Consider the following 25371-nt stretch of genomic DNA (forward strand, 5'->3'; position numbering starts at 1 on the left):
ATGCTGGCGGCCTTGATGCTCCATAATCGTACACTCGTATACCAAAGGTACTTTTGCCGCCAGCAGGCATGGCTCATTACCTCTTCTCAACGAGAAGGATGTGCATGGCAGCATAAGCAAGGATGATGAAGACGACTCCAAAGACACCGAGGCTAATAACATCGGTCCAGAGAGCATCGTTGTTGAATCCGAAGGAGCTGAGAATGGCTGCTCCAGGGACAGTGATGTCTAGTCCGTACTTCTTGTCCACCAAAGTGAGTTGGAGGACTTCGTTGACTATGAGAGACTCGAAACCGTAGTGGAAAATGGAGAGAGTCTGAAGCCAGATAGCGGCCTTAGGAATAGCGTTGTGGTTGAGCAGCAGGCCCGCAAAGAGCAAGCTGAACAGCATGACCAAGCTGCCAATCAAGTTAGCTACTCCGCCATCCTTGCAGATGATGCCGATGAACAAGCAGATGGCGGCAGCAGCCAGGTTGAAGAGGACCAGGACGAGGATGAACTTGAAGAAATGGCCGGCTTCAGGGACCAAGCCAGTCATTGGGTAAATGATGGCACCCATGAGAAGGGGAGGGATGATTCTCAATGGGACGATGTCGAACAGAAGCTTGGCCGCAAAGTATGTGATGGGATGGTAGTAGCCGTTGGCTCGCTCGCGCACGAACAAGAGTCTCTCGGTGGCAAAGACGTTCAAGCTCGTGAGTGTGCTGAACCCGAAAAGAGCCAAGAGGAAGAAGAAGAGACCCAAGCGGTTTTGGAATCCGGGAATGTCGTCAGTCAAGCCGTAAAACAGGTATCCAGACAGAACCGCGAGAAGGATGGCGATGGCGTAGTGCGTCAACATCAGAATTGGGTTTCTGTAGAGGTTCTTCCAGGTTCTGTTTGAGAGAATGATGAATTGGCGACCAAGACCGACCCGAGCATAGCCCTTGCCGATGGCGCTGATGTTGATGTTGGGGCCCTCTGGGTTGTATCCGTTCGCATTCTGGCCGTTGGCGCCTCGGGCAGCCGAAATCGATTGCTGGATCTCATCGTGTGTGGAACCAGCGATATCCGACTCCGCAAAGGATCTGATCAACATGTCCAGATCGGTACCGATGTAGGCAGCAGGGGGAAGATCATGGGGATCCTCAACGTTGATCGTGGGAACAAAGCCAGCAGGTTGGTTCTGTAGCTTGTAAGATCCAACATCCTCACCGCCAGCGTCGGAGGAAGCCGCAGTGTCGACAGTGTTCTTGCGACGCGTGTAGAGCTCCCGCTCCTGACGAATCCTGACCGAGTCGCGGCGGCTGTTCTTTGGGCGCGAAGTGGAAGATTCGACACCACTGTCCTCAGCAATGCTTCCAGGGATGCTCGCAATGGACTTAACAGCAGTAGTGCTGCTGGGTCCCAGGCTGGCGACTTCCGCGTTGAGGGTGCCATCATCCTCTGACGTAGTAGATCCGGCATGCATCGTGAGGTCGACGAGGTAGTCTGCAATGTTGAAACCGGGGGGGCATGAGTATCCAATACGGTCGAAGTAGCCCTGGCATTGCGAAAAGGGGCCAGAGTAGACTGCGCCTCCGCGCGCCAGCAAGATGAGTCGGTCGAACAGCGCCACAATGTTGGATCGCGGCTGGTGAATCGTGAAGACAACGGTTCGCTTGTAGTTCTTGGCCAAGGTGACCAGGCACTCGATGACGTTGAAGGCATTGTAGGCGTCGAGGCCGCTAGTAGGCTCATCCAAGAACAGAATCGAGGGGCTGGTGACAAGTTCACAGGCGATACCAACTCTGCGTTTCTCTCCGCCAGAGATACCTCGGCCCTTGCCTTCCTCAGAGCCAATCAGCGAATCACGAATGTGGTAGATTCCGAGTTGCTTCTCGACTTCGAAGACGCGCTGTTCCTTGGCGGTTCGGCCCATATTGCGAGGCAGACGGAGAAGCGCGCTGTTGAGAATAGTCTCATGCACCGTGAGGGTGGGCAACATCGTGTCTTCCTGGTCGACGAATCCGATGACATTCTTGTAGTCCGTGTCGTTTACCTTTTCACCGTTGACGAAGAAGTCGCCAGAAATGTTACCGCGCTTGTTCTTCCGAGCCAGGATATCAAGGAACGTAGTTTTTCCAGCACCCGATGCACCCATGATGGCGGTGACCTCTCCGGGATGGGCCATGCCTTGGATGTTGTTCAAGATCCTCTTGCCGTTGAGCTCGTAGGCAACATTCTCGAAGTACAGAGAGGCAGGCTTGTGGTTGGTCATAAGCTTCAAGCTCTCATCATCCGAATCATCCAAAGCGATAGCGCCATAGTTAAACTGCCTTCTAGACAGGTACCAGGTGAGAAGAATGATGGCAACGACAAACAGGGAGCATGCCGCGATGATACTGGCGATAAGTGGAGTGTTGATCTTCTTGACGGGGCGCTCGTAGCCAGGGACCTCGGTGTGGTACAAACACTCGCCGGAACGGCAAGTGAGCTGGATGCTGCTGTCGCCGATCAGCTGAAGGATGAGATCGTCCATTGCGGGCTCTTTAAACGCGCAGTTGTTGATCCCTCCATTCTTTTGAAGACACTCAAACTCGGCGGGGCCCTTGATCTCCTCGACGAGGAAGTCGCTGATGTCGACGGAACCATTCTCGCCACAAAGCATTCGCTCGGAGATGCAGTTGCACTCGATCTTGTTGCACTTGTAATCGGTGCTGTTCTGGCTCTCATTGATATCGGCCTTGGACGAGCACTCGGTCAAGTGGCAGTAGAAGGACTCGCGCTCGTCAACCCAGACTGAGGATGGTTAGCAACAGATATTGACTCGTAGCTTGAAGCGCAAGGACTCGGCTCGGACTTACATTGGAAGTCACAGTTACCTTCCTCTTTCTTACAAGTGAAGGTAACCTGGGGTCGCTTGTCGCCCAGAAGGTCGGTAATCTTCTTGTTGGTGACATCACAGATCTGGTAGTTGTGGTTGATGACCTCGCCATTCTGGTAGCACACGCCACCCTCTTGAGAGGGCATTAGAGCATTACACGCCTGGTTGCTCGTGCAGACGTTGCAGTTGATGCCGGTCCAGCCGTCGTCGCATTCGCAAAGGTCGCCAGATCGTCGTGGCCTGTCGGTGTTGTCGCCACGAGAGAGGGAACCGCAAACTATCGGGGGTGTCAGTGATGCGCCTCGCTTGTGCGACAAAGCGGTTCAAAAGTGGGCGGCGTACGTGGTTCGAGGCAGTCGTCACCGCCGAAACCCTCGGGACAGTTGCATTTGCCTGTATAGTCATTGCAGCCGGCGAACTGAGTGCACTTGTGGGCGGGAAGGAGACAGTTGAAGCTGCGCGCAATGTTGTCAGCCTTGGGGTCATGGTCGCAATTCCGACAGCGGTTCGGAGTGCCAGTAGCGGATTCGACGAGGTCGCAAAAGGCGAGATGGAACTCACCAGGGAGGGCAGTTGTCGGGACGATCGTCAAGCAGCGTCAGCTGAGCTCGCAGCATATCGGCGGTGGAATAGTTGCGCTGGGCCATGGCGAATGTTGGAAGACACGCCAGGGCCCCGATGAGGAGGCTCCTCAGGCTTGGAGGAGCCATGATGGGCGTTTCGATGAAGAGACGACGCCGCACCGATAAGCGGACGAAGGAGCGGGCTCGGTGTTATCGTCGATGATGAAGGCGACTAAAGGAAACAGACGATGTCAGAAGAGAAAAGGAAACATGAAGGTAAGCAAACGGAGTGATGGATGAATGGCAGCAGAGCGGCGGATGGCGAAGAAGCTCTGGCTCGGGTTGGCTGTGGTAGCAGGAAGAAGAGAGCGGAAGATAGGTAGGCAGGCAGGTAGGTAGATGGGCAGATAGACGACGTACCTGTGACCTTGTGGCACCGCAGTCCAAGCTGGCCGAGTGACGGAGCCGGTACCTTGCTGAAGGAGGAAGCTGGGGTAGGTTCCCAAGAAGGTCTTAGGTCGTGGGTGTTTGTAGGTGAGTACGTACACACGGCCGATAATAACCCGCGTGCCCGCTTGGCTCCCACGTCCCACGTTCCGCCGCCCAGCAACGCGCCGCACACCTCAGTTACAGCGACCTGGACACCTGTACGGTGGCGTCACAGTGGACACGTCTACCCCACTGCGCCTGTCGGAAACACGCACCAGCGTCCCGTGGGGTGGCTGAACTCCAACAAGTGCTTCCACATGGAAGTACAAACACAACGCAACAGAGTTCGGGTGCCTGATCTTGGTTGCGCTGTTTTCCGCTGCCCGCTCAGGCAACCAGCTGCGTGGGACGGGACGGCGGGCAGACTGACGCTAAGAATAACCCCCAACAATCTGTCTGTCTGTACCTGTATTTGTGAGAGGCAGACAACAGGGAACACGCCAGGAGCCAGATCCATGAGCATTACACTGTTGCTAAAATCTACCCGCTCATCTGGCGGCGAATTGCCCATTGAAACGACGCCTCGCAATGCGAATCCGGTCCTAAGCGCAAAGTAAGCCACATGTTGACAAGACAAGCACAGAACATTACGCAGTCCATCTGACATGTTAATCTTCAGCCCACACATGCCCAAGGGTGGACATCTGTCCCGCCATGTCAACGACTGGTACCTCTAGCAAAAGAACAGCGTGTCTTGGCTGCGACATGGCCAACTCCTTCTCTCGGATGAATACAGTATATAGTCAGCATCCAGGACAGGACCCCGCCCTCTCAAAATCATGCTTTCTGCGACGACTGACACTGCCGTCAGATCCTGGGCGGATTCGAGAGCTGGGGAAGTGTGGAGAAGCCTCGCAACAAGGATGTCTAGATCCCACCCGACCGTCCGCCAATGTGGTTTGTAACTCAAGAAGAAGGGAAGAGCATGGCCAAAAGTCAGGCCAGACCAAACAGTTGTTGGTTCAGCTACGACTTGACATTGCGGCCAGAGGACTGGTCTCGTGAGCGGTAGCCCATCTAAGCCACAGCCGAGGCACTCGAATTCCCCGGTGGCATGTTTCTAGTGGGCTTCTCAACATGCTTTTAAGCATTCCACTTAGTGAAATCCAAAGGCGCCAAGATAGAGGTTTACAGTCCGATCTACCGTCTTGTAGTCCGCTATCATCAAAGGATTGGCAAAGTGAAATCAATTCGAGCCGGCCATAGACGCTTTATCTCTTTCTTTTGCGTGAGTCGGGTCTCTTGGGCATGTGGCGGAAAGTGATTCCGGCAGGTCATAGCTCTAAGCCCACGCAGTCTGATCTTGCTCAAGCTGCTGTACCAATGCAACCCTGGCTCGGATCTGAATACTCATTCCCAAACTCTCTTAGGGGAACCGATCCGTCTGTTTCTCTGCCCTTAGACCCTCCGGCTGGTTTCTTAGTGCTGCCGGTTCCTATCAAGCCTATGCGCGCCTGGCGCCCTGTTGACGGGTCGTTGTCATGCATTAGACTGCGGGAGGGCGCTGGTGTCTGACATGTCGCCCGTGCTCTCGGAATTCACGCGCAGCACCCGATACGTACTCCCACGTTAAAAGGTCGAAGCGGTCTTCAAAGTTACCGCTAGCAACTGTTTGAGAACCTCGAATTCGGTCTCCGTAAGGCCTTGGCATTGTGTCAATTCAGTTCTACGATTTCGTCTACCGAAACCGTCTTCACTACTGCCCATCGAGTTGTCAATTGTTCCCTATAGCGGAATCCTTCAACATGGTCCGAATTGCGGCCTTCGAGGTGGAGCAATGGATGGACGAGTATGAGACTACCCCGGGATGCCTCAACATCGCCGAAACCTGCGCCGCCTCCGTCTCCGTGGATGAGTTGATGGCACTCTCCGAGGACAAGAGCGCTCCAGGCCCGATCGACTTCTCCACCAAGCTCGTCTACGGACCCATTCGCGGCTCTGATCCCCTCCGACAACGGGTTGCCCAACTGTGCGGTAGTGACGGTTCGGGAGCCCGAAGCATTCTTGAACAGGACGATGTTCTCATCACCCAAGGCGCTATCGGAGCCAACTTCCTGTTGCTCTACACCCTCGTCAACCCCAGCGACCACGTCATCTGTGTGTATCCCACGTATCAACAGCTCTATGGCGTTCCCGAGAGTCTGGGCGCGGATGTCTCACTATGGAGATTGAAGAAGGAGAATGGCTTTGTCCCCGATGTCAAAGAACTTGAGGGTCTCGTGAAGTCAAATACAAAGGCATTCCTCTCTCTCATCCTCTATGGTTTTGTTGACTAATAGTATTGCAGATGATCATCATCAACAATCCCAATAACCCCACAGGAGCACCAATCCCCATCACAGTGCTCAAGGACATCGTCGCCTTTGCCAAAAATCACAACCTCATCCTCTTCTCAGACGAGGTTTACCGCCCGTTGTTCCACAACTTCTTCGAGGATGGCTCCGAAGTGCCGCCTCCGGTCACCACCTTTGGCTACGAAAAGGTTATCGTCACAGGTTCCATGTCCAAGTCTTATGCGTTGGCTGGCATCCGGATCGGCTGGATCGCATCAAAAGACAAGGGCACCATCCAGGCAATCGCTTCAGCAAGAGACTACACCACCATAAGCGTGTCTCAGATAGATGACCAGATCGCTTCTTACGCCCTTTCGCAGCCAGTCTGCAGGCCATTGCTGAAGCGTAACGTCGCGCTCGCTAACAAGAACAAGGCGTTGCTAGAAGCCTTCATCGAAAAGCATAAGAACGTCTGCTCATGGGTCAAGCCCAAGGCGGGAACCACGGCATTTGTCCAATTCACCCATGGCGGAAAGCCGGTAGATGATGTCAAGTTTTGTCTGGATGTTCTCAACAAAACGAAGGTGTTCTTCGTACCTGGGTCCAGGTGCTTCGGAGACGGGAAGGACTTCCCGGGCTATGTCCGCATTGGCTATGTGTGCCACACGGAGGTGCTCAAGGAAGCCCTGGAGAAGCTCGAGAAATACGTGGAGGCCAATCTTTCATAGCCGAGAAACATTGAAATCCACAAGACAATGATTGAAAGAAAAGAATGCCATTCGTGAATGCCACCAAATGCCTGACCCGTCGCCGTTGAACCGGCCGGTGTAATCCCGCAGCAGCGATTCGTCCAGCTCCGGGAATGCCCCACTTCTCCACGAAAACACGTGCCGTCGCGGCCGGCGCGAATTCGGACCCCTGCAAAAAAAGTTTCGCATGCATTGTGTGGGATTGCAAAAAAAGTGCGCTATCAGACCATCCTGTCTCCAATGGGTCCCATCTCCCTCTTTTCGTAGTTCTACCTACTCCATTCTTTCCCTTCTGTATACGCCGCATACGCTTTTGGTCACGATGAGGGCTCCCAGGGCCGTCAGAGTGCCGAATGGCGGCCTCTTTACAGGCGCAAAGCCTTCGAGTCGGCCTTTCAGCATCGCCGTCAACGTGAAGGCTGCTGCTCCTGCCGCCGCCACCACTCAAGCGACCCCGGCATCATGGAAGCTCGCGAGGCGTGCATTCTCCACGACCCCCCGCGTGCGGTCTGCCGCCCAAGAGGCTTTGAAGCTGGCTCAGGAGAACGCCGCTGCCCTGACCCCCGAGGTCGTCGCCGCCAAGATGAGCCCCGAGGAGGCCCAGCGTCTCTCCCGCGTGCGCAATATCGGTATCGCCGCCCACATCGACTCCGGAAAGACGACATGTACCGAGCGAGTTCTCTTCTACTCTGGCAAGATCAAGGCTATCCACGAGGTCCGCGGAAAGGACTCCGTCGGCGCCAAGATGGACTCTATGGATCTCGAGAGAGAAAAAGGCATCACCATCCAGTCTGCGGCTACCTTCGCCGACTGGACCAAGAAGGAAAACGGAAAAGACGAAACATACCACATCAACATCATCGATACCCCCGGTCACATTGACTTCACCATCGAGGTCGAGCGCGCTCTGCGTGTTCTCGACGGTGCCGTCATGATTCTCTGCGCCGTCAGCGGTGTCCAGTCCCAAACCATCACCGTCGACCGTCAGATGAAGCGCTACAACGTCCCCCGCATCAGCTTTGTGAACAAGATGGACCGCATGGGTGCCAACCCCTGGAAGGCCGTCGAGCAGATCAACAAGAAGCTCAAGATCCCCGCGGCCGCGATCCAGGTCCCCATCGGTGCCGAGAACGAGTTCCAGGGCGTCATTGACATCATCGAGAAGAAGGCTTACTACTTTGAGGGCCCCCGTGGCACCCAGGTCAGGGTCGCTGAGGTCCCCAACGGCTACGCGGACATCGTCGAGGAGAAGCGCCAGGAACTCATCGAGAAGCTTGCCGACGTCGACGACGAGATTGCCGAAATCTTCCTCGAGGAGCAGACCCCTACCATTCCCCAAATCAAGGCCGCCATCCGCCGTTCTACCATCGCCCTGAAGTTCTCCCCCGTCATGATGGGTTCCGCCCTCGCCGACAAGGGTATCCAGACCGTCCTCGACGCTGTCTGTGACTACCTGCCCAACCCCTCCGAGGTCGAGAACAAGGCTCTGGACAGGAAGCGCGACGAGACCGAGGTCAAGCTGGTGCCCTACAACTCGCTCCCCTTCGTCGGACTCGCCTTCAAGCTCGAGGAGAACAACTACGGCCAGCTCACCTACATCCGCGTCTACCAGGGCAAGCTCCGCAAGGGATCCTACCTGTTCAACTCCCGCACCGACAAGAAGGTCCGCATCCCCCGCATCGTCCGCATGCACTCCAACGAGATGGAGGACGTCAACGAGATCGGCGCCGGCGAGATCTGCGCTGTCTTCGGCGTCGACTGCGCCTCCGGCGACACCTTCACCGACGGAAACCTGCCCTACACCATGTCCTCCATGTTCGTCCCCGACGCCGTCATGTCGCTGTCCATCAAGCCCAAGCGCACCAGCGACGCCGACAACTTCTCCAAGGCCATGAACCGCTTCCAGCGCGAGGACCCCACCTTCCGTCTGCACGTCGACGAGGAGTCCGAGGAGACCATCATCTCCGGCATGGGCGAACTGCATCTCGAGATTTACGTCGAGCGTCTCCGCCGCGAGTACAAGGTCGACTGCGAGACCGGCAAGCCCCGCGTGTCGTACCGCGAGACCATCTCCCGCAGGACCGACTACGACTTCCTCTTCAAGAGACAGTCCGGTGGCCCTGGTGACTACGCCCGTGTCGCTGGCTGGATCGAGCCCTTCGAGGACCCCGAGAAGAACTACTTCGAGACTCAGGTGGTCGGTGGCACCATTCCCGACAAGTTCCTTTCCGCTTGCGGCAAGGGCTTCGAGGAGGTCACCGAGAGGGGTCCCCTCCTCGGCCACAGGGTCATTGGTACCAAGATGATTGTCAACGACGGTTCCACCCACGTTACTGATTCCTCCGATCACGCCTTCAGCCTGGCCACCCAGATGGCTTTCCGCAAGGCCTTCGACGAGGCCGGCGGCCAGGTCCTCGAGCCCCTGATGAAGACCACCATCACCGCCCCCAACGAGTTCCAGGGTAACATCATCATGCTCATGAACAAGCGCAACGCCACCATCCACGACACCGAGGTCGGCACCGAGGACTTCACCCTCATCGCCGACTGCAGTCTCAACGCCATGTTCGGCTTCAGCTCTCAGCTCCGTGCCGCCACCCAGGGCAAGGGCGAGTTCTCCATGGAGTTCAGCCACTACGCCGCTGCTCCTCCCCACCTCCAGTACGTCTCCTTGCCCATCTGATGTTTGTGTATTATGCATGCTAACAATCCCCCCCAGAAAGGAGCTCATCGCCAACTACCAGAAGGAGTTGGCTGCCAAGCGTACCAAGTAAGCCACATTGGCTACCCCCACTGGGTCCTTGTATCAAATCCGTGGCCCGTTTGTGGCATCACGTCGTGTATCAACAGCGGACCGCCGCTCGGCGTCATGAGCTCGCCGAGAATGGTCGGTCGTATGTCGCCTATTTGAGCGGCGTACATACATGTATATCTATCTAATGTCATACACCAGGAATGTAGAGCCTGGACGAAAATCACCCTGAAGCCTTGAAAAGAAAGGCTTGCGGGGTAACGTGATTCATGATAGAAACTAGACTTTGAAGAAATACAGACCTCGTCTCTCCCAATGTGCTTTCCGTGCAACCGTCCCCATCATGTCTCCGTTTTCGTCTTGTGCTTTTATCAATCTTAGCAATATGGCGACTCTGGGGGACGTTAACGTCGAGGGCTGATGAAAAGAGGTTGGAGGAAGCTTTCTGCAACTATAGGTGTCGACACTCTAAGACAGCGAAACTACTGTTGTCTGCGTGAGGAGGATGTGATAGGGTTGATTGTTATTGGCGATAGACTTCGGGCTGTTGTCCTTCCCAACTTTCTCCCGGCTGCCATGACATACTCCAGCGAACGATCCCCAGGATCCTCGGCGGAAATGCTAAACTTCAAGCGATACTCAAACATTTTGCACAATCATCCTCTTGCTTGGGCCCCTTGAAACACGGCTTGATGCTCTGCTTGGAAGCATACTGTCTGCCTCCGTTGTTTGCCATGTGTATACGTAGGGTGTTGGACGTCGATCACGCCTGGTACTGGGATGACCAAAGCAGCTCAACCCGAAGCAGTTGTCTGCTTTTCTCGTTGCTTTCTCGGTTGTCGCGTATGTGGGTGTCGGTGTTGGAACTGCTTCAATCTTCTCTGGCTCGGGCATCGAAGCTGATTCTTGTGGAGCTTGATGGTGTCGGGATGGCTTCAGTCGGGCTTTTTGCTTGAGCCAGTCGGCCAGCCGGTGGTGAGTCTTGGCATTTTCGCCGTTGTCGGTGTCTAATGCAAGAGAGCTCCGGCTCTGGGGCTGAGACGAGGGAGGGATAGGGATGATGGAAGCGTAAGAGGCCACGAAGCTCATGCTAGTGGCGATGGCTGGCATTTGTAGGGTTGCTGGGAGGAAATTCTGAGCAATGACCTTTTGGACCGTGTGTTTAAGCAGGAGCATGCGCGCAAGGTCTACGGAAGAGAAATTTCACTCATTGCACGGCAGGAAAGAGCGATGAGTACCCAGAGTTGCTAGGTCAAACAAGTACTTTTAGTAATATGGTAGGTATCAAAGACGCAGCTGCCTGCGCCGACTGCCATATCCAGTCACGGAAGTTGCCTCATTCCAAATTTTATGTCAACACGACACCTTACATTCTACGGAGAACGTCGGCGACAACCTCGCTGGTCTTGGCAGAGCCACCGAGATCAGGGGTGAGGAGCTTGCCCTCCTCCAGGTTGGCGTCAACAGCGGCGTAGATCTTGGCGGCGGCAGCCTCCTCGTTCAGGAACTCGAGCATCACGGCAGCGCTGCGAAGGGTGGCGATGGGGTTGGCAATGTCCATGCCCTGGATGTCAGGGGCAGAGCCGTGGCAGGGCTCGCCCATGGCGAAACCCTCACCGACGTTGGCGCTGGGGACGAGACCAAGAGAACCGACGAGGGCGGCGGCGCCGTCAGAGAGGATGTCGCCGTACAAGTTGGGGGCGACGATGACGTCGTAGTCCTCGGGCTGGCGGAAGAGCTTGTAGACCATGGAGTCGACAATCTGCTCCTCGACCTTGACGCTGGAGAACTTGGGGTTGGCGAGGGCCTGCTTGGCGGTCTGGCGGAAGAGGCCGTCGGTCTGGGAGAGGACGTTGGACTTGTGGGTGATGGTGACGAGGGGGCTGCTGTGGATGCTGGATGCACCGGTGGCGCGGACGTTCTGGCGGCGGAGGGCAATCTCACCGGCCATGGCGGCGATGCGGTGGGAGGCGTTCTCGCTGATGCGCTTGATGGCCTCGGCGATCTTGCCGTTGGGGCCGTCGTAGGTCTTCTCCTCCTTGACGTACAGGTCCTCGGTGTTCTCGCGGACGATGACCATGTCGATCAGCTTGCGGTCGGTGGAGACGGACTTGACGGGGCGGACGTTGGCGTAGAGGTCGAGCTTCTTGCGCAGGCCGACGATGGGGGAGGAGTAGCCCTTGCGCGGGGTAGTGGGGGAGGAGACGGCCCCGAAGAGGGCGCCATCGCACTCGTTCTTGAGGATCTCGACGGTCTTGTCGGGGAGGGCGGCGCCCGTCTGCTCGAAGGTCTCAAAACCGGCCTTGAGGTCGGTGAACTCGAACTTGAGGCCGAGGGAAGCGGGGAGGGCCTCGAGGATGCGGCGGCCGGCGGGGATGACCTCCTTGCCGATGCCGTCACCGGGGATCAGGCCTGGGAAATGTTTAGTAAATGCGGAATTGGCCAATTGAGTTTTTCCACGGGGGTCCTACCGATTCTGAGAGTTCTGACAGACATGATGGGCTTCAATTGGCGGCCAGCGGGTGGATTGTCTTCTGGTTGAAGGAAACGAAGCCCGACTCATTCACAGCCGAGACGCAAAAAAAGTTACCTGCATGGACGGTCGATATCGGAGGTCGGGCCAGCCACACCGAGGGCCGTTCGGCGAGCGACCAACGGGCGGCCGTTATTCTTGGAGCAGGGTCCAACACATCGGAGCTTTCAAACCGCGGCTACTTCCGCGCCATTGCGTCAGGTTCTTTCAAGGTGAACTTTTTGTTGGTCCTCTCCAGCGCTGCAACGAGGCGCATGATTCGCTTTCGCATCTCATCTTGGACAGCGTGTTTACGGCGGTACTGGACGGTCTGGTGTCGGCCGTTGATGCGCTGTTCGCCCTGCACCGCTAGAAAGCGAGCTTCAGAGATTGAGTGAGTGCCTATTTGATTCCCGGAATGCTACCCATCCCCGCGGCACGCCCCGGGTACTCGGGCCACAGTCCTTCACCATTAGCCGGCCCTACGATCTACCTTCTCATCAACGAACTTGCCCTAAGGGTACAAATGTACGGCACAGTAGTGCATCCGTATGGTGCCTGGGTCGGGTCAGGTCAGGCCGCGAGCAGCAATGAGCATGGAGCGAGTCAATTGACGCAGCACAGCAAACTTGGGGCCTCACAGACGGAAATTATATGGGCAAGGTTGTCGCCGGTTAGCGGCCGAGGGGATGTGACAACCCCTGAGAGACTCCCCACATTCTTCGCTTCTAGCGCGTTGGAGAACAGAGGGAACAGCGCGGGCGTGCCGGGATTGAAGAGCTTCCAGAGAGCTTCCAGAGCATTGCGAGAGGGGAAGCTCTTCCCTCCCGAGGTGGGAAATGGAAGGCAAAAAGGGGGCCGTGCTGCAGACCGGAGTCGCGTTCCAGATACATGACTTTTTTTTTCCGATCTTCTTTTTTGCGTGATCCCAAGGATGATTGATGGACTGTCATTTTCTTTGATCTTTGTCTCTCACTGTCAAACGGTGGAGGGCTCAGTTGCCAGAGCAGCCGGATAAGCTAGGGATAAAGAAAGCCGCTCGAGTAAACAAGAACGCCAACCCTTTTTTTTTTTTTTTTTTTTTTTTCTTCTTTCTTTCTCTCCCTGAGCCGTGTTTCGCGTCGCTCCTGACCGTTGCCCCTTTTCTGAATAATGCATATTCTGATAAACGGGTTAAGCGGCAAGAGGCGGTAAGCTCGCAGTCCAGCAGACGCACTAATGCACAGCGGATGAGAAGAAGAGAGACTGTGAAACAGGAGACCGTGCATTGGAGCTGTACCTAGCCTTCCCACTAGGTAATGAAAAAAGATTAAAGATATGGACCTGAGAGAGGGAAAGAAAGCTCGTCCGGCGGCGTTCATGTCCATCACCTCAGAGACCGTTTGTAGGCGTGCTTCACTTTTGATAAGTTACCAGAGCTACCGCTGTAAGTTGTCAGCGCCGTCTCGTCATTGCGCCCGGTTGGCGGCATCCGACGGCTGCCAAACCGACATTGCTACCGAATTTCCCCTTTTTGTCGATCCTGCCGCGCCCAACAGTCAGGCACTAGCTGCAGATGCAGCTGCAGCTGCGGACTAAACCGCGGCGACGGCGGCATCACACGGCCTGGGACAACAGACAGACACGACAGACTCCCCGAACACTTCAGGTGAGGGCAGCGAGAGGTAGGAGGGGCATTTTCCTACAAGGGCAAGCACCACCAAGCCAAGGGATAGAGGGGAACGGAGTCTGGAGGGATGGTTGGATGGAAAAGGGGGTCCGGCTGCCAACAGTGAGCTGTGAGGTTGTGTTTGACTTGTGATGTGTCTTCAAAAGTACTCGCGTAAGGTAATGAGTACCTCATATTGTTGGCACCCTGGGACCTATCACCGCCCACCCCCTCTGTGGTTTTCATGTGCTCAAATGACAATTCTTCAAAAAGGGAGGATTGGGGCCCTGGGGGAGACCCTCGCTGACCAAGAGGCACTGGCCGTTAATGAGCAGCTTCCAGAACCATGTTCGACGACCCTGGGCCAATGGATCTCCCATTTGAGGCCCTGCAGGCATTTCGACAAGCGAGAGCAGCTGGAATGGCCAGTGGATGCCCGCCGTTGGAGCTCCTGCATGTTCTTTCTTAGGACTGGGAGGCTGGGGACGCGCACCGCGGCGTTGCAGTGAACGCGAACCATTCGTCTGGCTGGCTGTGTTCCATAGCTGTGTAAGCCTGTAAGGTAGGCAGTGTACATGATGCATACAGGCATAAACTGCATATGCCATGCACCAGTCCTTACATAAACGCGTCGCCAACACCACCCACCACCCACCGCCTCATGTTGAAGACGAGCTAAGTCTGTGACAGTGAGCTGGCGTCGGGTCGGTTTGGCAGTGTAGCAGCGAATGAGCATGTGCATGTATGGGAACCCCTGAATGCTCGCACACACCCCTCACAACGCCGCCCCCCTCCCCCTAATGCTAGAGTGTACCTTACCTACTCTGTGACTCTGTATTGTATTAGTGTACAACTCTCGCTCTTGGTGATGAGGTATCTATCCCAAAGTTAAGCAGATAGTACATGACGCCGAGGATCTAGCAGGCCCTACACGAGCAGACCGCGGTGGTCTGGTGCGTTCGAATTGGCAAATAGTGGCCTACCGCGTGGTGGGCTTTTTGATCGATCCAGTCCCTTCTGATTATGATTATGGGATTATGGGGTGGCCGTAATTTAAATGCTAGCCCTGATGAACAAGCAACCTCACCTGTCCCCTTCTCGAACCACCCGCACCCACGAGTATCCGTACCGCACCTCACACACCCTGACCGTGGCCGTTCCATTTTCTCCTCTGTTCGCACTGAACCTAGGAGACCACAGACCCGACGGGACCTGAACCAAGTGGACGGACAAACGCGCCCACCGAGGGGAGACGGGACTGGAACTACTGGACACCAAACACCAGACGAGAGAGACTCTGACTGAGACACCAACCACACACGCACCACTTGCAGCACACAACACCACAGCACTCCCCCCAGACATCGAGACAAGACAGCTTTCGCAATCTTCCTCTTCTACAGATCATGCATTTAGCATAGCACCTCGCTGCTCTCCCGTCTCTCACCCGCCTACAACTCCACACAAACCCAGCTCGAAATACCCACAACGCTGCTGATCATCCATCGTCTGTCTGCCTGCCTGCCTCGCCTCGCTGAACTGACACCGCCGCCCCCGAATCCAATCCTGCCCTTCTCTCCCACTTTCTCCCTCCCGCTCAGCCCCCAAACCCACGACTTCGAAAAAGCTCACACGTCGTGACCGCTGCCCGACTTCGAAGCCTGCTTCCGCCTTCTCCGCAGATACGAACCTGACTCGGCATGCGCCTGCGTGCTGGAAACACTCCAGCGCCGAGTTCCTCCTTATAGCCCTTGAGCATCTTGCGCCGCGCTTTCTTCGCCCAACATATCGCCCAACGAGATACTCGTCGCAACTCCAACCTCCCTTACAGCTTCCACCGAGAGTTTAGCAGAGTACCTCGTCGCAAGGCAGCGACCCGACACCGTCGCCATGTCCGCAGTCAAGAACTTGCGGGCAATGTTCGAGCAGAAACAGGACGCGAGCCCGCCAGATCGAGGTAGATCGCCTGGACTTTCTTCCAGTAAGTGCTGCCCACCACTCTTCTTCTCTCGTTTGCCCTGCACAGCTGCACTGCGATGCTCCAGCTTGCAAGTCGCCCCTCGCAGCACTATTCGCTATGAACTGCACCCATATTGTCTTCTTGTAATCGCGTCCCGTTCTGAAGCTTTGCTAACCGCATAACCTTCCCAGACGGCACCGAAACCCCTCCGCCTCCAGCCCGCCCCCTCTCCAAGATTCGCACCAGCTTCGTAGCCGTCGAGAAGGACGGCAGAGTCGGACTTCGCCGAGACCCCAGCAATGAGTCGAGCTTGTCTCAGCGGCGCCTGAGCAGCCACACCGAGGGAGAGGCGTCTGTCTCTGGCCAATCCGACAAGACAATGGCCACCGAGGAGACTTCCGGCGGCTTCAAGGCCAGTGTTGTCAGCGAGACCATTCCCGAGTCTCCTCGCCGCCCTGACGCGACGAAGGGCTCTCCCCAAGCTGCCACCCGAAGCCTCGGCGCCGTGACCGACAAGCCAAGCCACAATCCCGACAAGCACGTCGACATCGAGACGCCCACGCCCGAGCTTCTCCCCGGAGACCCGACCGAGAAGACCCCCTCCGCACCTACCAACGGCGCAGCTGCAGCTGCCGCCGACACGGCGAAGCCGGCCGCCAAGGCTAAAAGCACCGCAAAGCCTGCTCCGAAAAGCCTCGCGCCCCCTGCCGCAATCAAGGCGAGATCGAAGACGCCCACGAGGTCTCCGACCACCACCAAGGCACCCGCGCTGCCTCAATCCGGCTCGAAGCTGAGCGCCCCCAAGGCGGCCCATGACCCGGCCAAGAAAACCCCCGAGAAGCCGGCAACTAGCACGCCAAAGACTGGCGCGAAGACGGCGGGATCAAACAAGAAGCCCGCCCCCGTGAACGTTACCCCGCCCAGCGGCGCCGGCTTTGTTAAGCCCAAGGTCAAGTCTCCCACAAGGCCCGTGAGACTTCCGGCGTCCCTCATGGCCCCGACTGCCGCGTCTGTCTCCAAGGTCAAGGGAGAAGCTCCCCGTGAGACCCTCTCTCGCTCCTCCGGCAACCAGGGCCGCCCGGCTAGCAGAGCGAGCGCCGCCGGTGCCGGGCCGCACAAGACTCTGAAGCGCCAGAATTCGGTCATCAATCGGCCCAGGCCCAGCATTGGACCCCCGCCGAAGAAGCCTCTTCAGGATCACCCTATCACCAAGAAGGAGAAGGAGGTCGACGAGAACTTCCTGGCGCGTATGATGCGTCCGACCCAGAGCTCGAGCTCCAAGACCACCGAGAAGGCCCCCGTCACGCCTCCCAGACACCGCAGCTCCACGCAAGGCAGCGGCAAAGCTTCATCCGTCTCGAGAAGCCCGAGAAGAACCATCAAGCGCTCTCCCGAGTCCGTTCGTACAGGAAGCCCCTTCACCAAGAGGGAGACCTCGATTGAGGAGGTGGCGGCCGAAACCGCTCAGGTTGAGACGGTTGAGAAGGTGGCTGAGGTTGTTGACAAGGCCGAGGAGCCTGTCGAGGTCAAGCCTGAGCCGGAGCCAGTCAAGGCACCGGTCACACCGGAGCCTATTCCTGAGGAGTCTTCTTCGGACAAGACCTCTGACCCCGAGCCCAGTGCCGCCGTTACGTCTGGATCCGACGGCGTCAACGAGGATCGCCCTGAGTCTCCCGAGTTCGATGAGCTCACGCAGCGAGCGGCGAGACTGTCCATTGATGAGGGAGACACCCACGAGCTAAAGAGCCCGGATGAGTTTGAGGAGCTCCTTGAGGAGACCGTCGAGGAGCAGAACGAGGCTCCTGCTTCCAGCGTGGCGACCACAGAAGTCAAGACTGAGACAGCATAAAGAAGCGTGTAGCGTGTTGAAGAGGGGTGGAGGCAAGTGTATAGTTTAGACGATTGGGGTGTACCATGATACCTGACCGACAAAAAGGCGTAAATTTCTTCGTTCGTGAGAGTTTTTTTTAGGGGTTCCGGAGCAATAAGTTGGTGTCTGGAGCCCAAGGATTAAGATTAGTTATAGAGAATGAATACCACTCGCAAGCATTTTCACTTCGGCGATTGAAGCTCCTTCTTCTTGTGATGATAGTCTTCGGTGCATGTGCACTTTAAGCGCTGTAACAGGGCCGGGGCAAAGTGAAGCGTGAAATGGTGTGTTCATGTTTTCTACAAAATACAGATTTTGTACAGTACGTGGAGGACATGTCTCCCACCGGGCGTCTACAAATCGGCCGCCCGTTTGTCCCTTTTTGGTGCCTTTTCCCCAAGACGCCATTTTTGAGGCCATTCGTCTATCCGTTTGCGGACCGAGTCCTCGTCTTCGTCCAAAACCCCATCCGTCATTCTTTTTTTGTTTTCCTTTTCTCTCTTATTTTACCTTGCACGACACAGGACCATTCCTCCCACTTTCCTAGCCAAAGCCTCCCTCGCCTCCAAAACGCCCCTGTCGGTGGAGATGAACATGCACTCGCCCAACGTCATGCCCTTGATCAGGCCGTCCTTGCTCTGGAACCCTCTGACGACGAGCTCGAGGTCCTTGATGGAGATGTTGACGGGTCGCTTCGGCTTAGTGACCATGCTGATACCCTTGAGGACGGGTTCGTTGTTCCAGTACTTGAGGCCGACCCAGAGGCGGCGGGAGGCCACGTTGGCGGTGGTGATGGGTTCCGGGGGCTCGGACATTTGCTCCGGGGTCGGGGGCGCGGGGCCACCGCGGTAGAGGGAGGAGAGGAAGCCTGCGCGCTGCAGGGCGAGGGCGAGGTTGAGGTTGTGCTTGGTGTTTACGATGGAGGTCATGCCGAGGCGGGCGCGGGAGGCATTCTGAAGGTGCGAGCACGCGTTGATCATGTTTGTGAAACCCATCTTGAGGGATGATTGGGTGAGCACCGGGGCTCGGGTATCGTGGGGAGGTTGCGTCGAGGGGTGAGAGGGTGCGGAAGGGTGCGGTTCTAGGAGGGGGCAAGTTAGATGCGATCAAGTTTCCGGGACATCGGTGGCATGTTCTTACGGCGTGAGCTCAATTGGGGGCGGTTGACTGGTTTGTATGTCCCCCTTCACCTTTGAAAACAGCGTGCTGCGCGTGGGGTGGCTCCAAAGATTGCGAATTCCAGACCGTCACCTAACCAAACCGGCGATATGGAAGCTATCGCCAAATTTTTGGAACGCAGCCCGGCCGGTCGTCGAATGATGACTAAGGATTCTGGCTGACGGACGATGGTCCGTGCCCAACGGTCCAGAAAGCTCCACTTCGAGGACCGTGGGGACCGCGGCCGACTGGGAGTGCTTCTTCTCACTTTCACCCCGGCCGCCGCGTGTCATTGGTTCTTTCAACCTCCTGTAAGCGCCCGGTTGACCACTCGATGCGACCACCTGCAGGCTCCTCCAGTCGAGCAGCATGCATTTAGACGCCGGCGCATTGGAGCTATGGGCGGAACAGTGGGATGGTCGCAAGAATCTCTGCTTGGGTCTTTTCTTCTTCTCTCTTGCGACCGAGTACCGAGTGGTACAAAAAGCTGACTGGCAGGGCAGAGGGAAGAGAAAGAGGATGGGCCGGTTCCAAGGAGACCTACCTTAATTATCTAGCCCTCACAAACCATCCTCCCTCCTCTCTTCCCCGACACTCTTGTCCTCCTTCCGTACGGAGTATATTTGTGCTATTCCTTGCAAAGAGTCCGCAATAAACGTGCCACACCAAACACCACACACACCTCCCAACGGCAGTCTGTTTCTATTGTCGTCCTGCTGCCGCCCTTGGCCTTTGACCGAGGCGGGGTAATTCCACAGCTTGCGCCGCTCCTGTGCTTCTCACCCTCGCGAGTGGGAGGGAGGGGTTCAGATTGATTGCTCGGCCGATTGCCTTTTCCCAACGACCAGAAGATCTATTCCTGGAAACACAGGTTCCAACAAAACCAGGATGGCGACCCGGCCGGGCGAGGAGAACGTAGCTACTCTGTGAGTTTGCTCCATCTTCTCAGACGCAGAAAGAACAGCAGTAGCAGTGCTACTTGACTTGAGGGGAAAACAACATCATGGCTGACTGGCCTGTGACGCTTCACAGCTTTGGAGACATTCATTACTTTTACGGCCCGCCGACGAATAACCCCCCTCACCACCGCTTCGATAAGGGCTCCTACGTTTATCTGTTCGAAAACGCGAATGACCGCCGCGCGCGCATTGAGATCGCGAACCACCCAGGCACGGATGATCAAGATGCCTTTGACGGTTGTATGTTGCGCCGCCATGCGCCGCCGTAGCCAGAGAGCTGACAATAGTGGTGTCTAGTCCTCGATAAGACGCACGTGCAGTACACCTATAATCACCAATGCATGGTAACGCTCACTGTCGGCGAAACGACGGACCAGATGGAGTGGCATCTCCCGACCTACGACCCCCAAAATCAGAACAAGTACCACTACAAGCTTCACTCTCTCGACATCTACTTCTGGAAGCAGGAGGACGCGCTCCAGTTCGTCAATGGCATCCGCAGAGTCCTCCCGCCGGCGCAGGTCGAGGTTCTGGACGAGCCGGCGCAGCCATCACACCACCACAGCCATCACCAAGCCGACCCCGTGAGCGCAGTCGTGCAACAGCTCGAGCACGCCGCGATCTCGGATCCTCACTACGGCAGCCCCCAGCAACCTCAACAACAAGCGCCCGTCAGTTTCGCGGGGCCTCCAACGTCCGCTGTCCCGGCGCAGCAAGAACCTCCAGCAAGCTTTGTGCCGATGGCATATAACCCCGCCGCGCCCGCCGCGCCCGAGGCAATCAGACACCGAGAAAAGACTCCTCCCCCAGAAGACGGCGGGGTGGACCCCCTAGCGGCCGCAGTAGCATACGACGCCCAGGCTCCCTTCTCTCCCGGCTTCGTCCCGCCCCCGGGTTTCCAGTCCGCCCAGGTCGGCGCCACCGGTCTCCCTCCACCACCCCCGCCTCCGCAGTTTGGCGCTCCACCGCAACCCGGGCTCCAGCGCGCCGTGACCATGCCCGTACAAGCCGTCCACGGCGGCCTGGCCTCGCCGGGATTGGCAAGCCCCTACGGCAGCAACTTTCCCGGCACCCCGGGCCTGCAGCCTCCTCCACCTCCACCCCCGCCGCAGACAGCGCCGGCCCAGCCTCAACAAGCGCCCCAACAGCAACAGGCCCAGCAGCCAACGCCGCCTCCTCAGACGCCAGGCGCGACGGGCACGCCCCCGGTCACGAGCCCCGGAGCTACGCCGATCGGGGGATTCTCGCAGTACTCGTACACGACGCAGCCGCAGCCGCAGTCGCCGGCGGCGGTGGACTACTCGGTGCACCAGCAGCTCTACCGGCCTACGGAGCAGGAGGCGGCCCGGTACAAGGGGTACATGGTCAAGCAGGAGCCGGCGGGCAAGTTGGAGGCGAACGCGGGGCGGCTCGAGAGGGGCGTCACGGGCATGCTGAGGAAGTTTGAGAAGAAGTTTGGATGAGCATGTTCTTGTTGTTGTTCCTTTTTGGAAGGCGAAATATGGTTTCTTGAGTGGTGGATTGTTAAGACGGGCTTTTTCTCACGAGATAATCTGATATTTGAGGGTTTTGGATATGAATCCTGCGCGATGAATCTGTTTTGATCGCAACGACTCTGCTCACGATTTACCTCCGGCCAGGCGTGTTGATCGTCATGATGATGATATGCTCGCGCCCAATCATAAACGTCCGCCTTTTCATATTACTAAAGTGGACATGAAGTCTGGAATCGATGCTCACCAGAGTGACTTGAGTTTCCTCGGGAGAGGAGGACAGGCATCACATGGCCCTCAGTGCATTCCAAATCATCATGGGTACTACTTCAGAATATGCGATCGCGACAAGGCTGAATGTCGTTGTCTACGCCTGGAAACATTACTCAAATCATTCAGGCGACATGCAACGATAGATCGCCTCCCTTTGGACAAACAGGCTGCGTTATACGTCATGCACGGGTGTCAGCAACAACGTGGTGGCCTGGTAGGATTCGCGACTCTGGGGGGCCGGACGTCAAGGACCCGTGGCGCAGTGAGGAAGGCTGCATGTGTTTTTCTTGCTTCGGCAGATCGTCGCTGGGGCGCTGTGTTGGTTGCTGCGGTGGTGCTTTGTGGTTTGTGCGTGCATGGAGGCGGGCTCAGAGGATTCGCGCTGCAGACTGCGAAGTGTGGTGGTGATCATCCTTCAAAAGCACTTTGCATATGACTGAGAAAGTGCACCGTGGGACAAGCTTCTTGAAGCTCATCCCAGCTGAGCTGAGACGGAACGTGGGAGTGGCAAGTCTGCGCTGCGAGTTTGCGTTGGCTCTGGGACGGTTGGAATGAGGGGCAGTTGGGGTAAACCCGCTGCTCGTATAATTGAAGACGGTGGCACGACGACAGGCCGATTTAACGTTGCGTTGCGCCTGGTTCAATGCGGGACGGATGCCTTGGTGCTGTGTGAAGCGTTGGGGACGGCGCACCAGAGGCCGCCACCGTCAACCAAAATCTCGTTCGACCCGAGGCATGGCCGGCTGCCCTGCGATGAGGTCGATTGAGTGCCAGACTCAAGTATGGACGAAAGTGGGATGCCACCCCGTTCCGCCTCTGTCAGCGCTACTCGCGAGGAGCTGCGAATGAGAGGGCACAGCCAGGCGATTGGGCAATTTAAGACGACATGCAGGCAGGTCTTAGACAAGTGCGTCTTGTCTGAGACTTGCATTGAGACCAGCCATCCGTCCCTGAGAGTAGGGCACAGCGTGGAGAACTTGCAGGTTTGGGCATTTGGAGCCAGGATAGAATTCGCAATGGTATGCGGGCATCAGCGCATGGCTGGCAACAGGCATCATATCGCAAGGATGACTTTGTAGTTGCGCGAGATATCAGAGGCTGGTGATCAAACAGGGCTCTGTTCATCCTGCCGTTGGTTGCGATGGGACAGCGCAAAAGCCACAGTGCGATTGGGGGATGAGGCGGTGCGCCTCATGGCGGGGCATCCTTGCTGTCGTCCAGAAGTCTCCTAGGCTCTGCCAACTGGTGTGGTTGGCGGCTACGGGATTAGTTTTTGCACTTTGATCGGGCTGGGGAACCCTGCAACGTCTGTGGGCTGTGGCAGAGCGCATTCTTGGATATCAGTCATGAGAACATGTCGAGAGGGCGGTGGCTGGAGGGTAATGCATCCCAGGCATCAGCGAACAATTCTTGTGTTTGAGGTCTCTTGGAAGTGGGAACATTTCGTTGATGGGTCGTCACTGGGCGGTGATGCTTGTTGTGCTTTGGGTCATGATGTTGCTTGAAATAGTAGCACGGGCAAAACTGGAGACGACCCTGAGCGCTCGAGCGCGCTGATGTCCTTCCTCATGTGGGTAACAAGACCGAGGAAAGCAAGAAGGCCAGCGGCATGGCGACCTCGTCACTGCTGAAGCGCCTCATTGCTGGTCGAGTCGCTACGCGGGAACGGGAAGTTACAGAAGCGAAATCAGTGTCCTGGAACAGGATAAAGCTGGTATCCGTCACCCTCGAAAACAAAGACTGCATCGTCGCCAGGAGGAAGACAGTGTTTCGTCTGATGTCACGCGTGGACCCCGTGTCAAGGACGAGATGGGGGTCGCGATGGAGAAGTGACGCTGCGGTGGTCCAAAAGTTTTGGGTCTCGATACTTTGAGGTGAGCGTTTGGACAGAGTGGGATCGAATGGAGCGTTGTAGCGTTGCAGCAGCCAGGACAGCCATGGACCGAGGGGCCGGAGAAGTGGGCAGGGCTGGGTGGTGGTGACCACTGACGATTGACCAACAGGTTTGGCGGCAGCACCGCCTGGCGCACCGCCTCAAGCCCCGAGACTGGAGGTCGGGGTTGGGCTGACTGGTAATGAGGCGGCGATGGCTTGGTGGCTTGATGGCTTATGTTGAACTGGGAATGTTTAGGGTCTGACGGCATACAGCTGGAGATGGGCGCGTGAAGTGGTTCGTCGGTGAAGGCCGAGAGAATACCAATTGCTTGAATCTAATCGAAGGAAGCGCGGGAGACGCATTGATGGAGAGGTCGGTTCCCGAGATTCGGCTTAGTCCGTTTGCTGGACACGACAGGGCTCTTCCCTCCGCATTGTTTCGCCCGTTCGTGTTTCCCGTCGCGTATGTTCCCGGCTGCAATAGATGAATATTCGAGGGGTTGTTCATTCGACGAACACCAGTTGGACAGGTGCCATCTTCTGTAAACTCAAAAAGTTGCATTGATTGCTTCCCCTGCCATCCGGAGAGCCTCATCCAGTGTGGACGTCGTCGTGTGTCAACGGGCATAGCCTCTTGGGCGTCCGTCTCTTCCGTGGCGGTTCGGTCCCTTCGGGCGCAGGACCAGCCATCAGGGACGGGCGGTGTCTCTTGGTCTGATATCATCGAGGAGCTGTATCCGCGGGGTCCTTTGCAGAGGACGCGACGACTCGCATCGTCGCAGCAGAGGGGGCGGCTGATTGGCTCAGGGTCTGGCTGTTCCCGCCGCCGGCGCCCACTAAGGAGCATACACGAACCCGGGGTGGGACGTTAGTGTTTCCGTCGAGGTCGTGTTTTTGGAGGCCCAGGGTTGTCGGCAGAGGGACGGCCTTTGCACAGCATTGGGTAAGGTAGGTAGGTAGGTCTGCTGTCTTGTTGGTGGTGGGTGATGATGATTGCGGTTTTTGGGAGTGGTCTGCGAAATGAAATGAATGCACTGCGTGCACCGAGCATTGCATTGCATCCGGAGCTGCAGATGCTCGAAAGGAGAACGAGATGGCACCTCAGGCACGAGAGACAGAACCGAAGAAAAAAAAAAAGACAAAAAAAGGAAAAGGCTTGGCTGGAACTGCAAAATGGGGGAATGAACGAACAACGGTGGTGCTGACGGGACCTGGACCTGACCTCCTCCAGCGTCCTGCCTGCCCGGGCTGACGGTCAACCTGTGACCGTGACTTGACGCTGCTGCCTCCACGTCCCTCCTTCCCATAATCCATAATCTGGAATCCATCTCCATATCCATTTGCATCCAATACTTTATTCATATCCATCCTTACCTACCTACCTACCTCATCCCTATTCGTAAACCCTTCACTGCTCTTCTCTCTCTCTTTCTCTCTCTTCCCCATTCAAACCCCTCTCCTCCACCCTCAGCTCCTGCTAATAATAAGGCGAGGTCGGTCCCTAAATACCCAAAAGGCATCTCTTACACCTCCTGGCTGAACACACCCACTGGCACCCTCTCCAATCCCCATCCCGTGTCCCACCTGGCGTCCTCGTACACTAACGCACCTGGTCCTGGTCCTGAACCTGGACCTGGACCTGGCCTTTGGGTTGCCCCCCCCCCCCGGGACCTTGCCTGCAAACTGGGACCTGCACCTCTGTCCTGCACCTGTTGTTCCATTCCTTCCTGACCTTACCTTGCCTCACCTCGCTCACCTCATCCGCACCTCTCTCACACACACTCACACACACCTACCAGCCAGCAGTCTGCGCTTCCCGCCGCTGCTTCCCTCCTTCCTGTCTCGTACCGTTCCTCCAACCCACCGGAAGAAAACCCTTCTCGCAACCGCCTTCGATTACATTTCGCGCGTCGCGAATTCCTCCATATTCCGCTTCTCCATCTGCTGTTGTC

The 25371-nt window shown here is 56.8% G+C and overlaps 8 protein-coding genes across 8 annotated transcripts; 5 read left to right on the forward strand and 3 right to left on the reverse strand.

The window, feature by feature from the left end:
• Nucleotides 1-76: 76 nt before the first annotated feature.
• Nucleotides 77-3555, reverse strand: CGGC5_v011854 (ABC transporter G family member; the record flags this gene model as incomplete). The annotated part of the gene is made up of 4 exons (XM_032030625.1): nucleotides 77-2760; nucleotides 2826-3122; nucleotides 3188-3300; nucleotides 3407-3555. The coding sequence occupies 4 exons, from the start codon at nucleotides 3553-3555 to the stop codon at nucleotides 77-79; spliced, it is 3243 nt and encodes a 1080-aa protein (XP_031889547.1).
• A 797-nt stretch (nucleotides 3556-4352) lies between these two features.
• CGGC5_v011855 (uncharacterized protein) lies at nucleotides 4353-4768 on the forward strand (the record flags this gene model as incomplete). The annotated part of the gene is made up of 4 exons (XM_066152608.1): nucleotides 4353-4450; nucleotides 4517-4553; nucleotides 4634-4639; nucleotides 4709-4768. 4 exons carry the CDS (start codon nucleotides 4353-4355, stop codon nucleotides 4766-4768), a joined length of 201 nt encoding a protein of 66 aa, XP_066007901.1.
• An 874-nt stretch (nucleotides 4769-5642) lies between these two features.
• On the forward strand, nucleotides 5643-6898 carry vioD-1 (Capreomycidine synthase; the record flags this gene model as incomplete). Its single annotated transcript, XM_066152609.1, has 2 exons — nucleotides 5643-6116; nucleotides 6185-6898. 2 exons carry the CDS (start codon nucleotides 5643-5645, stop codon nucleotides 6896-6898), a joined length of 1188 nt encoding a protein of 395 aa, XP_066007900.1.
• Nucleotides 6899-7241: 343 nt separating this feature from the next.
• CGGC5_v011857 (Elongation factor G) lies at nucleotides 7242-9693 on the forward strand (the record flags this gene model as incomplete). Its single annotated transcript, XM_032030627.1, has 2 exons — nucleotides 7242-9580; nucleotides 9639-9693. 2 exons carry the CDS (start codon nucleotides 7242-7244, stop codon nucleotides 9691-9693), a joined length of 2394 nt encoding a protein of 797 aa, XP_031889545.1.
• A 1344-nt stretch (nucleotides 9694-11037) lies between these two features.
• Nucleotides 11038-12167, reverse strand: lys12 (Homoisocitrate dehydrogenase; the record flags this gene model as incomplete). Its single annotated transcript, XM_032030628.1, has 2 exons — nucleotides 11038-12083; nucleotides 12143-12167. The coding sequence occupies 2 exons, from the start codon at nucleotides 12165-12167 to the stop codon at nucleotides 11038-11040; spliced, it is 1071 nt and encodes a 356-aa protein (XP_031889550.1).
• A 3554-nt stretch (nucleotides 12168-15721) lies between these two features.
• Nucleotides 15722-17640, forward strand: CGGC5_v011859 (uncharacterized protein; the record flags this gene model as incomplete). Its single annotated transcript, XM_032030629.1, has 2 exons — nucleotides 15722-15812; nucleotides 15983-17640. 2 exons carry the CDS (start codon nucleotides 15722-15724, stop codon nucleotides 17638-17640), a joined length of 1749 nt encoding a protein of 582 aa, XP_031889551.1.
• A 527-nt stretch (nucleotides 17641-18167) lies between these two features.
• CGGC5_v011860 (37S ribosomal protein S8) lies at nucleotides 18168-19112 on the reverse strand (the record flags this gene model as incomplete). The annotated part of the gene is made up of 3 exons (XM_032030630.1): nucleotides 18168-18742; nucleotides 18802-18828; nucleotides 19007-19112. The coding sequence occupies 3 exons, from the start codon at nucleotides 19110-19112 to the stop codon at nucleotides 18168-18170; spliced, it is 708 nt and encodes a 235-aa protein (XP_031889548.1).
• Nucleotides 19113-19822: 710 nt separating this feature from the next.
• On the forward strand, nucleotides 19823-21241 carry CGGC5_v011861 (uncharacterized protein; the record flags this gene model as incomplete). The annotated part of the gene is made up of 2 exons (XM_032030631.1): nucleotides 19823-20018; nucleotides 20076-21241. 2 exons carry the CDS (start codon nucleotides 19823-19825, stop codon nucleotides 21239-21241), a joined length of 1362 nt encoding a protein of 453 aa, XP_031889549.1.
• Between the last annotated feature and the right edge of the window lie 4130 nt (nucleotides 21242-25371).

This window comes from Colletotrichum fructicola (genome assembly GCF_000319635.2).
Source record: "Colletotrichum fructicola Nara gc5 chromosome Unknown KSG_Nara_v1_contig07, whole genome shotgun sequence".
NCBI classification, from domain to species: Eukaryota; Fungi; Ascomycota; class Sordariomycetes; order Glomerellales; family Glomerellaceae; genus Colletotrichum; species Colletotrichum fructicola.